This window comes from Myxine glutinosa, chromosome 2 (genome assembly GCF_964187855.1).
Source record: "Myxine glutinosa chromosome 2, kmMyxGlut1.1, whole genome shotgun sequence".
NCBI lineage: Eukaryota > Metazoa > Chordata > Myxini > Myxiniformes > Myxinidae > Myxine > Myxine glutinosa.
Window position 1 is genome coordinate 161,295,873 of NC_136262.1, and position 13,493 is coordinate 161,309,365.

General features: G+C 47.2%; 1 protein-coding gene across 1 annotated transcript in view; it reads left to right on the forward strand.

Annotated features, from left to right (window-relative positions):
• LOC137421121 (dihydropyrimidinase-related protein 2) overlaps nt 1-13,493 on the forward strand; it is a 51,426-nt gene that overhangs the window by 6,201 nt on the left and 31,732 nt on the right. The window contains exon 4 of the mRNA XM_068106857.2: nt 9,813-9,977. Coding sequence (XP_067962958.1) covers nt 9,813-9,977 — 165 coding nt within the window. The remainder of the gene's footprint in view (nt 1-9,812; nt 9,978-13,493) is intronic.

Below are 13,493 nucleotides of genomic sequence, written 5' to 3' on the forward strand. Positions count from 1 at the left end.
GGTCTATTTGGTCTTCGAGGTCTTTTTGGGCTTTGGGGTATTTTGAGTCTTTGGGGTATTTTGGGTCTTCAGGGGTGTTTTGGGTCTTCGGGGTGTTTTGGGTCTTCGGGGTGTTTTGGGTCTTCGGGGTGTTTTGGGTCTTCGGGGTGTTTTGGGTCTTCGGGGTGTTTTGGGTCTTTGGGGTGTTTTGGGTCTTCGGGGTGTTTTGGGTCTTCGGGGTGTTTTGGGTCTTCGGGGTGTTTTGGGTCTTTGGGTATTCAGGGTCTTTGGGTATTCAGGGTATTTGGGTATTCAGGGTCTTTGGGTATTCAGGGCCTTTTTGAGCCTCAGGGCCTTGAAGGGTATTTTGGGTCTTTGGGGTCTTTGGGGGTCTTCCGGGTATTTGGGGTCTTCAGGGGTCTTGGTGGTCTGAAGGGTCTTGGGGGAATTAAAGGGTCGTCAAAGGTCTGAGGGTCTCAGCAGTCTTAACGCAATTAAGAGGGTTAATTAAGAGTGTGGTAATTTTATTTGAAGAAGAAGACGTTTCGGTCGCATATAAACACACATACATAGCGACATACATAACCATATACGTTTGCTCTATTATAATAAGATTTAGTGTTTCATCACAAGTTTTTGCAAAGTCCATTTATTTTAATGTCTATAAACTCTAAAATGTCTTCCATTATGTAATACTTCCATTATTTTGCCAAAATTCATACAAATCCCTCTAGTTCCTTGTGAATCCAATGTGGCATTGCGATTACCGGATAAGGGGACACAGCAACCTCAAAGGAACAGAGGTTAATTTGCTAATGAAAGCAAAATACTGCTTGCAAACAAAAAAACAATCCAGTTGTTAAAATGACCATCAAATATCGAAAGCATCGGCGTTACGTCTCTTCCAACAAAACGGTACGTACCGTACCCAACAGTTGTGGAGTACAATCTAGATTACAGTAGATCTTCCCTCAGTTCTGCAAGGAAAACTTACCTCACGGATGTCGGGATTCCTCCAAATTTCTTTGTTTAATGTCATATTTTCACATCATTTTTTTCACATCATTCAGCCTTGAATAACCTTGCATTTATTTACCGGATGTACCGAACAATACGTGCAGAATTGCCGATGCTACCGGTGCAAATGCAATCGACACTGTCCTCACAGCCACGTTCATGAATCTACATTGACGAGCATAAAAAACCATTATAATGACGGCCCCTCATCTATATTTTCACATTATTCAACCTTGAATAACTAACCCTGCATTTATTTACCGGATGTACCGAACAATGCGTGCAGCGCATTTGCCATGGCACAACTGCCAAAACAAGAAGGAAGTTCATGCAAAGTAGCAGAAGAACATCTATATAATAATACCGTAAGGACTCGACTTTGTTATCCCTTTTACGCCGCACCCAGTGACCCGATGCCCACGGCACTCATGGATTTACGATCTACGAACCGCGCTCTTTGTTTATCACGTACAGCCATACTCGAAAAATCTGAATTAGCCGACGTTGGGGCCCAAAAGCATCCGATTAACTGCCGATACGACGCCATCTTACGACGCCATCGTATTGGCGTCTTCTGGGCGAAGGCGAAGCGAGCCGTCGGCTGATTGGACAGTCGAGTGGTGTGAACATGGGTGGTGTGAACCAAATGGTCTTTTTATTCCCTTGAACATTTTAAATTAGGATATATAAGGAAAGGTCTTTATCGTCATTTTAATAAAGTTAAATGGAGTGACGTTGCGATACTCGGGGTGCGTTGCATAAATCCTCGTAACTCAGAGAGGTGTAGCAGGTGGCGAGACGTAAGGAAGCTTAAAGATAACGAGCTGAAAACAGACGAACGATATGTCAATCTCTTTCTACACCGAACGGAAATAAAAGTATGAGAGCGGGTAGGCATGGCCTGAGCACTTCGAGCAGAGAGGACTGATTGGACTTAACTTAAAGGGAAAAAATTGGAGCTTAACGGAAGAAGAAGATCCCATAGGCGCTCCCCTATGCCATCCATAATGGTACACTCGATCCATACACCACATCCTCCCTTCCGTGGATGTTCCACGGGTTTCGGCTAGTGACTAATATAGATCGTAGCACCTCAACTGCCGGATGCATTAAATGGGCTCAATTGCAGGAGACACTGGAAGACTCTGAAATTCGACTTGCGTGTACACGTGAGCAAATGGCAAGGGTGCGGGATGCAAAAACAACAGAGGCTATCTCTGCGAGGAGAGATGATAATCGCGAGTGGATGACAAGGGTGCGGGATGCAAAAACAACAGAGGCTACCTCTGCCAGGAGAGATGATAATCGCCAGTGTATGACAATGGCACAGACTGCAGAAATAGCAGAGGCTATCTCTGCCAGGAGAGATGATAATCGCCAGTGTATGACAATGGTGCAGACTGCAGAAACAGCAGAGGCCATCTCTGCCAGGAGAGATGATAATCGCCAGTTTATGACAAGGGTGCAGAGTGCAGAAACAGCAGAGGTTATCTCTGCCAGGAGGGGTGATAATCGCGAAGTGGATGACAAGGGCACAGGATGCAAAGACAACAGATGCTATGTCTGCTCGGAGAGATGATAATCGCCAGTGGATGACAAGGGTGCGGGATGCAAAAACAACAGAGGCTATCTCTGCCAGGAGAGATAATAATCGCCAGTGTATAACAAGGGTGCAGGGTGCATAAACAGCAGAAGCAGAGATGATAAACCAGTGTATGACAAGGGCGCAGACTGCAGAAACAGCAGAGGCTATCTCTGCCAGGAGAGATGATAATCGCCAGTGTATGACAAGGACGCAGACTGCAGAAACAGCAGAGGCTATCTCTGCCAGGAGAGATGATAATCGCCAGTGTATGACAAGGGCGCAGACTGCAGAAACAGCAGAGGCTATCTCTGCCAGGAGAGATGATAATCGCCAGTGTATGACAAGGGTGCAGACTGCAGAAACAGCAGAGGCTATCTCTGCCAGGAGAGATGATAATCACCAGTGGATGACAAGGGTGCGGGATGCAAAGACAACAGAGGCTATCTCTGCCAGGAGAGATGATAATCGCCAGTGCATGACAATGGCGCAGATTGCAGAAACAGCAGAGGCTATATCTGCCAGGAGAGATGATATTCACCAGCGGATGACAATGGTGCAGATTGCAGAACACAGCAGGGGCTATCTCTTACAGGAGAGATGATAATCACCAGCAGGTGACAAGGGTGCAGATTGCAGAACACAGCAGAGGCTATCTCTGCCAGGAGAGTCACCAGCGGATGACAATGGCGAAGATTTCAGAACACAGCAGAGGCTATCTATGCGAGGAGAGATGATAATCGCCAGTGGATGACAAGGGTGCGGGATGCAAAAAACAACAGAGGCTATCCCTGCCAGGAGAGATGATAATCGCCAGTGGACGACAAGGGTGCGGGATGCAAAAACAACAGAGGCTATCTCTGCCAGGAGAGATTATAATCGCCAGTGGATGACAAGGGTGCAGACTGCAGAAACAGCAGAGGCTATCTCTGCCAGGAGGGGTGATAATCGCCAGTGGATGACAAGGGTGCGGGATGCAAAGACAACAGAGGCTATGTCTGCCAGGAGAGATGATAATCGCCAGTGTATGACAAGGGTGCAGACTGCAGAAACAGCAGAGGCTATCTCTGCCAGGAGAGATGATAATCGCCAGTGTATGACAATGGCGCAGACTGCAGAAACAGCAGAGGTTATCTCTGCCAGGAGAGATGATAATCGCCAGTTTATGACAAGGGTGCAGAGTGCAGAAACAGCAGAGGCTATCTCTGCCAGGATGGATGATAATCGCCAGTGTACAAGGGTGCAGAGTGCATAAACAGCAGAGGCTATCTCTGCCAGGAGAGATGATTATCGCCAGTGTATGACAATGGCGCAGACTGCAGAAACAGCAGAGGCTATCTCTGCCAGGAGAGATGATAATCGCCAGTTTATGACAAGGGTGCAGAGTGCAGAAACAGCAGAGGTTATCTCTGCCAGGAGGGATGATAATCGCGAAGTGCATGACAAGGGCGCAGGATGCAAAGACAACAGATGCCATGTCTGCTAGGAGAGATGATAATCGCCAGTGGATGACAAGGGTGCGGGATGCAAAAACAACAGAGGCTATCTCTGCCAGGAGAGATAATAATCGCCAGTGTATGACAAGGGCGCAGACTGCAGAAACAGCAGAGGCTATCTCTGCCAGGAGAGATGATATTCACCAGCGGATGACACGGGTGAAGATTGCAGAACACATCAGAGGCTATCTCTGACAGGAGAGATGATAATCGCAAGTGTATGACAATGGCGCAGATTGCAGAAACAGCAGAGGCTATCTCTGCCAGGAGAGATGATAATCGCCAGCAGATGACAGAACACAGCAGTGGCTATATCTTACAGGAAAGATGATACTCGCCAGTGTATGACAATGGCACAGATTGCAGAACACAGCAGGGGCTATCTCTTACAGGAGAGATGATAATCACCAGCAGATGACAGAACACAGCAGAGGCTATATCTTACAGGAAAGATGATACTCGCCAGTGTATGACAATGGCACAGATTGCAGAACACAGCAGAGGCTATCTCTGCCAGGAGAGATGATAATCACCAGCAGATGACAGAACACAGCAGAGGCTATATCTTACAGGAAAGATGATACTCGCCAGTGTATGACAATGGCACAGATTGCAGAACACAGCAGAGGCTATCTCTGCCAGGAGAGATGATAATCACCAGCAGATGACAGAACACAGCAGAGGCTATATCTTACAGGAAAGATGATACTCGCCAGTGTATGACAATGGCACAGATTGCAGAAACAGCAGAGGCTATCTCTGCCAGGAGAGATGATAATCACCAGCGGATGACAATGGCGCAGATTGCAGAACACAGCAGAGGCTATCTCTTCCAAGAGAGATGATAATCACCAGTGTATGACAAGGTCGTGGACTGCAGAAACAGCAGAGGCTATCTCTGCCAGGAGGGGTGATAATCACCAGTGGATGACAAGGGTGCGGAATGCAAAGACAACAGAGGCTATCTCTGCCAGGAGAGATGATAATCACCAGCAGATGACAAGGGTGCAGACTGCAGAAACAGCAGGGGCTATCTCTAACAGGAGAGATGATAATCACGAGCAGATGACAAGGGTGCAGATTGCAGAACACAGCAGAGGCTATCTCTGACAGGAGAGATGATAATCACCAGTGTATGACAAGGTCACGGACTGCAGAAACAGCAGAGGCTATCTCTGCCAGGAGAGATGATAATCGCCAGTGTATGACAAGGGTACAGACTAGACAAACAGCAGAGGCTATCTCTTACAGGAAAGATGATAATCACCAGTGTATGACAAGGGCGCAGACTGCAGAAACAGCAGAGGCCATCTCTTACAGGAAAGATGATAATCACCAGTGTATGACAAGGGCGCAGACTGCAGAACACAGCAGAGGCTATCTCTGACAGGAGAGATGATAATCGCCAGTGGATGACAATGGCACAGATTGCAGAAACAGCAGAGGCTATCTCTGCCAGGAGAGATGATAATCACCAGCGGATGACAATGGCGCAGATTGCAGAACGCAGCAGAGGCTATCTCTGCCAGGAGAGATGATAATCGCTAGTGGATGAAAATGGCACAGATTGCAGAACACAGCAGAGGCTATCTCTGACAGGAGAGATGATAATCACCAGTGGATGACAATGGCGCAGATTGCAGAACACAGCAGAGGCTATCTCTGCAAGGAGAGATGATAATCGCCAGTGGATGACAATGGCACAGATTGCAGAAACAGCAGAGGCTATCTCTGCCAGGAGAGATGATAATCGCCAGTGGATGACAATGGCACAGATTGCAGAAACAGCAGAGGCTATCTCTGCCTGGAGAGATGATAATCGCTAGTGGAAGACAATGGCGCAGATCCGCAGCTCAATGGAATACTGTTCCCCCTCTGGGCTGGTGCTCCTGCCTCACACCTTGCTCGGCTTCACGCTGTTGAGGCCAAAGCTTTCAGAATCATTGGAATCTCCTGCGATGTAGTCAACACCGAGGGCCTTTCACTCACTCACCGCAGGCAGGTTGGTGGTCTTTCTGTCTTCTACCGACTCCTCTCCGGCCTTGCTCCCCCAGCTCTCTCTGTGCTCTGTCCCCCCAATATTCCTGCAGGTCGCACAAGATCTGCCTGCAACCCCGTTATGGTTAAACTGCCAAAGTCTAGGCTCTCTGCTCACCTTCACTCTTTCATTCCCCTTTTCTCCCGCCTCTGGAACAAACTCCCCCACTCCTTTCAATCCCACTCCTCCCTCCAGGTCTTTAAAACAGCTGTTCACCACCATCTCTTATCTTCCCCCATCGAAAACCTTGATCTTTTCTACCCCCGGTAATTCACCCCAGAGTCCTTGCAGTGTTCATATGTTTTATTCCTCTCCCACCTCCCCCCAAGTCCTCCCGATGTCCCTGCTCTCAAATGTTGTGTTTGTGTCCTTCCCCCTCTTCCCCTCTCTTTTGTGTCCTTACCCCTCTCTCCCCATCTTGTCTGCCGCTCCCGTTGTTTTTTGTGTTTTGTGTGTCGGTTTGTCTTTTTGTGTGATTAATGTTAGCTCTTTCACGAGCCTCGATCTTGTATACAAAAAAAAAAAAAAAAAAAAAATTGCAGAAACAGCAGAGGCTATCTCTGCCAGGAGAGATGATAATCACCAGCGGATGACAAGGGTACAGATTGCAGAAACAGCAGAGGCTATCTCTGCCAGGAGAGATGATAAATCACCAGCGGATGACAAGGGTACAGACTGCAGAAACAGCAGAGGCTATCTCTGCCTGGAGAGATGATAATCGCTAGGGGATGACAATGGCACAGATTGCAGAAACAGCAGAGGCTATCTCTGCCTGGAGAGATGATAATCGCTAGGGGATGACAATGGCGCAGATTGCAGAAACAGCAGAGGCTATCTCTGCCTGGAGAGATGATAATCGCTAGGGGATGACAATGGCGCAGATTGCAGAAACAGCAGAGGCTATCTCTGCCAGGAGAGATGATAATCGCCAGTGTATGACAATGGCGCAGATTGCAGAGCACAGCAGAGGCTATCTCTGCCAGGAGAGATGATAATCACCAGCAGATGACAAGGGTGCAGGATGCATAAACAGCAGAGGCTATCTCTGCCAGGAGAGATGATAATCACCAGCGGATGACAAGGGTACAGATTGCAGAAACAGCAGAGGCTATCTCTGCCAGGAGAGATGATAAATCACCAGCGGATGACAAGGGTACAGACTGCAGAAACAGCAGAGGCTATCTCTGCCTGGAGAGATGATAATCGCTAGGGGATGACAATGGCACAGATTGCAGAAACAGCAGAGGCTATCTCTGCCTGGAGAGATGATAATCGCTAGGGGATGACAATGGCGCAGATTGCAGAAACAGCAGAGGCTATCTCTGCCAGGAGAGATGATAATCGCCAGTGTATGACAAGGGTACAGACTGCAGAAACAGCAAAGGCTATCTCTGCCAGGAGAGATGATAATCGCCAGTGTATGACAATGGCGCAGATTGCAGAACACAGCAGAGGCTATCTCTGCCAGGAGAGATGTTAATCGCTAGTGGATGACAATGGCGACAATATTTTACTGTACGCCACGGGTAGGAGGTCATAAGCAAATAGACAATGCAGAAACGGTGAATGCTAAAGTATGAAACCAAATTCCACAATGCTGTAGCACCTTCAGTCATAGTCAGACATGGACAGCAGGTTTGTGAAAGACTTAGGTAAAAAAACGATGAATGGGCAACCATGGAACCAATAAATTCCACATCCCTGTGCCACCTGTAGTTGAACATCAAGCATGGACAGCAGGTTCATGAAGGACTTCCACAAAAAACGTACCTGTTTGAATGGTTCGAAACCCAGTCAATGGCGAATCTGCATATGGCGATCCGCGAATGTCACGCTTAGAAAGTAGAAACCGTCACGGCATTTTGTCATTCACTTCAACTCAATATTTCCATTTTCATTCCAAACAGCAAAACTCTAATCACAAATTAAATAGCATTAATATAAAAAATAAACTTTTACCAACATTCGTGACATAAACAAATATTGAAATCCGGATGTGGAGTCGATCCATATGGTTGGGTGAATAAAATTAAGAATTTAAAATCGTAATTGTATTTTTTTTTTTTGTATACAAGATCAAGGCTCATGTAAGAGCCAACATCAATCAAAAAAACAAAAAACGCACACATTAAAAAAACATACAATAAAGGGAGCGGGAGACAAGATGGGGAGAGAGAGGGAAGCACACAAGTACAACAGCAGAGAAGAGAGACAGCGGGAGATCTGTGAGAGGGAGAGGGCTTGGTGGGGAGGGGGCATGGGAAGGGAATTTTTGAAACCTACCTACCTTACAACATCTGCTGGGACCCCAAAACGTTCCACAGGAGGTTTGGCGGAGATAGCCTCAAAACGGTGGGAGTAGTTTGGAGACGGACAGACGGACAGAGAGACACTCCTGTTTTATAATATATTTATATACAGTTGCAAGTCTATTTGGCATGAGCTGACTTTGGGCAGATAATCCTTAAATTGTAATTGTTTCTGGCTGCCCCCAGAACTGTTTTGTGTACCACAGACAGGTCAATGTGTGGCAGGGATTTCCTGTTGGTCAGGATGCATACAGCAATAGCTGGTGTGGCACTTATTTCCGGGTACCCAATGGGCCACTACAGTAATGGGGTCTGACTTGCACTTAATGTCTTGTAGGGTTTGACCAGTTCACTCTGGGGAGGAGCTTCTGCTCCTTGCTCTTTGGGTCTTACTCCTATGGAGGAGTATGCCGATTGTATGACCATGCATTCTGACCCTTTGGGGCCTAGGATGCATGTGTTTGATTGACCATGCACTTCAGCCTTCGTTCTGAGGGGCATGTGTCTGCTCGTGGGATAGTCTTGTTGGACTAGGCACCTTGGCTGTGGGTCAAGGTGCACGTCTCGGGCTGTTAAGGCCACGTTCAATAAGTTCTCAGAAGGTGAATTACCGAATCACCGACACATGGAGGAGAACCTCATTCAGCTGTTACAGCTGTTCCACGGATAATGAAGAAGGGAACTTCAAGCTTAAAAGGACGATTTGGTTGAAGAACAAGAGTTGGTTGAAGGCTGATAACCTCTGAAAGTAAGCACCATGGTCAATCACCTTCTCGAAATGGCGCGTGTATACCCAAAATGGCGCCTACAAGGTACTACAAGGAGCAGCTATGATGTTGCCCAGATAACAGGACAAGGCAGCTTCAAAGAATAGTCGAGGGACTTCAGAGGAGAAGAATACCTCGAAGGGTATTTATAGGAATAAGAGCTGGATCTCTTCTGATCTCTTAGCTGGGCATCTATTCAACCAAGATATTCCAGTTTTGTATTGTAGAATTTGTCTTTAACTTGAAGTTATGGGTTACGATGTGCAAATGAAGGTGGAAAAAGTCTGAATTAATGCAATTTAATTCCAGGGTATAAGGGAATAAAAGGTGAAAATTTTGAAAGGGGGTGTAGACTTTCTATAGGCACCTTATGTGTGTACGTACTAACAGTAGCAGAACTGCTGCCAGCATGAATGGTCATGTATGGAAGAAATGTTTATTTTCAGCTCATTTTGTTAAGAAGGAATTCATCGATTGACAAAATAAAAATGTCGAGTTCAGAAAGTATCTTTTATCCATATCATATGAAAACAGTTTTACTCTTTTGTAGAGCTAAGTAAATGTAAAAATAGAGTTCATTAAGTATGGCCTACTTACAACTCCTCACCTCATTTTGTTACACAGTTGATCACGCCATCCAGGAGCCAGGTAACACACTGCTGGCTGCCTATGACACGTGGCGGGAATGGGCAGAAAGTAAAAGCTGCTGTGATTATTCCCTGCACGTGGCCATCACGAGTCTTTACGATGGGATCAAGGACGACATCGAAACCCTGATGAAGGACAAAGGTGATAGAAACATCAAACCAAGATGGAGCAGAATTGTTTTCTAATTTTTAGTTTATGTACATTGTTTACGACAGAGTAATTCATCAGTTGTTGCAACTTTGAATGACCTGGTGAATGTTGCAATCTCAGTTGTATATATATATATACATACATACATACATACATATTAGGGTGGCCCAAAACCAAAAAAGTTGGAAAAGCCACGCTCCTACCTCGTGCCCCCGTTCCTTTGACCATTAAAAGTATACACCATAAAAATTTGTCAAATTGAATAGTATTTAGAGCTCGCTCCAAAATGCACATTTCCACCCCAAGTGCAAGAAATACAGATTTTGTAATTTAATGTACACAAATTGACCAACCAAAGCTACTAAGTTAAACGGATATTTCAAACACATACATGCATATGGAACACGTATATTTCTAACTCAAACACATTATAGCATCACTAGCAGAAGTACCCGGCGTTGCCGAGCGGGGGGAGGCGAAAGGAGGAGAGGGGTGAGTGGGAGGGAGAAGGGATGAGAGGGGAGGGGGGAAGGGGAGGGAAGGAGGGGAAGGGGAGGGGATGGAGGGGGGTTGGGGGGGGGGAGGGGAGCAGTCAGAAGTGGAAGCTCTTTTACTGAGAATTTATATCTTAAAGGGGAGGGGGGAAGTGGAGGAGGACGGGAGGAGGGAGGGGGAGGGTGAGGGGAGGGGAGGATTTTGGGGGGCAAGGGGAGGGGGGAAGGAGAGCGAAGGGTGGGGAGAGGTGGAAGGGGAGCAGTCAGAAGTGGAGGCTCTTTTACAGAGAATTTATATCTTAAAGGGGAGGAGAAGGGAGGAGGGGAATGGGAGGGGAGGGGAATGGGGGGGAAAGGAGGAGAGGGGGGAGGGGGAGGGGGAAGGGAGGGGAGGGGGGGAAGGGAGGGGAGGGGTGGAGGGGATGGGGAGGGGAGGAGTGGAAAGGGAGGGTGAGGGGAGGGGGGCAAGGGGAGGGGGGGTAGGAGGGGGAAGGGTGGGGAGAGGGGGAAGGGGAGCAGTCAGAAGTGGAAGCTCTTTTACAGAGAATTTATATCTTAAAGGGGAGGCGGAAGGGGAACGGGAGGGTGAAATGAGGCGGAAAGGAGGGGGGAAGGAGGGGGGAAAGAGGGGAATGGTGGGGAGAGGAGGGAGGGGGAGGGGGGAAGGGGAGGGGAGGGGGAGGGGGGAAGGGGAGGGGAGGAGGGAGGCCGGAGAGGCAGGGGAGTGGCTCACATTTCTGAGTGAATGTGGCTCACGTTTCTGAGTGAATGTGGCTCACATTTCTGAGTTAAGTGTGATGCCGATCAGGAAGAAGAAGAAGAAGAAGAAGAAGAATGCCGAAGTGCAGATCCTCCTTCATGCCACATCCGATTGATGCAGCTGTGCAGCAATCGGTGCAGTCGTTTGTGCGGCACACGGTGCAGCCGATCGGTGCAAACGTGGACTCCCACACTGTCACAACCTGCTGATACTTGCTCCCGCATGACGTTATTTTCCTGGGTGCCGCACAAACGACTGCACCGATCGAGATTTAACGGATGTTTATATAAATCGTTTAAAAGAAAAAAAGCCTTCAATTTCCAATATTTAGCCTTTTCATTTGGGCCTCCCAATTGAAGCCCCGCCCATAGGGCGGGTACCGTTGCTCGACATAAGAAGACGTCACAATGAGAACAATGAACATCATGCAAACACGAATGTTATGCGGGAGTCCAAACCTGAGAATGCTGGAGACTAAAGCTGAAATTGGGAAAACTAAATAGCGTATTTTACACCTGGGGATCCCAGGATTACCCACCGAAAATATCTTTGCGATCGGTTCAGCAGTTTTTACGGTACCTTCGAACAGACAGACAGACAGACATTTGGTGAATTACAGTAAGATATATATAAATCGGGATTTAAATTTAATTCAAAAATTGATCCAGACGTTTATTCTCTTTCAAACATTCAAACCGACAGAGGTAGTTATTTATCACAGCATCTGTCGAATTTTCACCCTTTTACTCAACTCCGTTTCACAATTTGGTGGAGCAAAAAGTCAACTGAGCTTTATAGATATTTAGATTAGACGGGTAATTCAAAATCAGAACACTGAATCAATCATACAACAATAATTATTTCAAAATCCAAAGCATCGATCCATAGTTAGTCGGCACACATCACATCCAAAATCACATCTTGAGTGTTGCCTTGGTGGACGTGGGCTTCTCTTTGCGGTGGGTTACCACAAGGAGGAGGAGGTCCAGCAGTTCATCCTCCTTGGTCGTCAACTAGCCTCTGTAAGCCTGAATGAGTGCTATACCTCGCTTGGCTACGTCGTTTACGACCTTGAGGTGCTTGACCTTGGCGCTCAGCTCCATGTACTTTGCATCGTATATATAACTGTAATGTATATATAATGGCCGCTGTTACAAAAGTGGCGCCACGGTCCGACAGCTTCACTCGGTCTATCGCAGCCGCTACTTCTGTAGTGATGACTGTGCGGTGGCGCTTGCGCTTGGGGGACGACGGCTGCAGCTTTGGTTGGTACTCGTCGTCGTCGTTTTCGCTGCTCTCCTCTTCGCTGCTGGCGGCAGTCCCTGAATGGCCGGCTGTTTCAAAGGAACTTGGCAAAGCATATGCTGCCTTTTGCTTTCGCGCGTCCTCGACGGCCTTGCGCTGTTGCTTGCCGGTTTCTTTTTGGGCTTGCGTGACATCCATCCCAGCCATGGAACAACTCTGCGGGTCGTCCCGCTGCATGAGGAGAAACTGCTTGTCCTCCTCGTTCTTCATTAACGTGAGTGCATCTTGATGAGCAATGTCGAAAAGATCATGTAGGTCTGCCATGAATATTTCCTCCTTAGCAGTCTGAATCTCTTTCGGCCGCGATTCTTCTTCAGAAGGAGGTAAGCATTCCATTGCTTCGTGAGATTGGTTGTGGCGTTATCAGGGCGCTGGGTGGGAATACCGGCTTTCTCCCAGAACTCATTGACAGCTTGGATTGTGAGTTTCATGCTCTCTCGTACACTCGACCCGTTCTCCACATGGTGGTGAGCAAAGAGCCGGAGCACACTGCCTTTTCTAGGCAAACCGGCGCCTTGGATATTGGACTGGGCTTTTCCGAGAAGCCAAACCTCAGACGAACTCCTTGTCGTTGACATCGTGCATGCCTCACTAAAACCATGAGATGGAATGAATCAAAAACTGACAAAATTATTTTGATATGACAACGACATTAAAGCAGAAGATTGAGGTCATCCAATCACGACAGTTGGAGGCAAATTCAAATATTCAAAAAGTCACTCACAAAACACAGGCAGCAACATAGATATCTACAACAACAGACAGCGTAGAAAAATCACACTAAACAATGGAAAGAATACACGCACTCAACTGACGACAACAGGGTATATAACAACATAAACATTAAAAGTCGTCATTTGGAGCGACCTCTAAATGTAATCCAATCGTCTTCATTTTTAGTTTTTCAACTCCTATCGTCGAATGGAACAAGGGCATCAGGTAGGAACG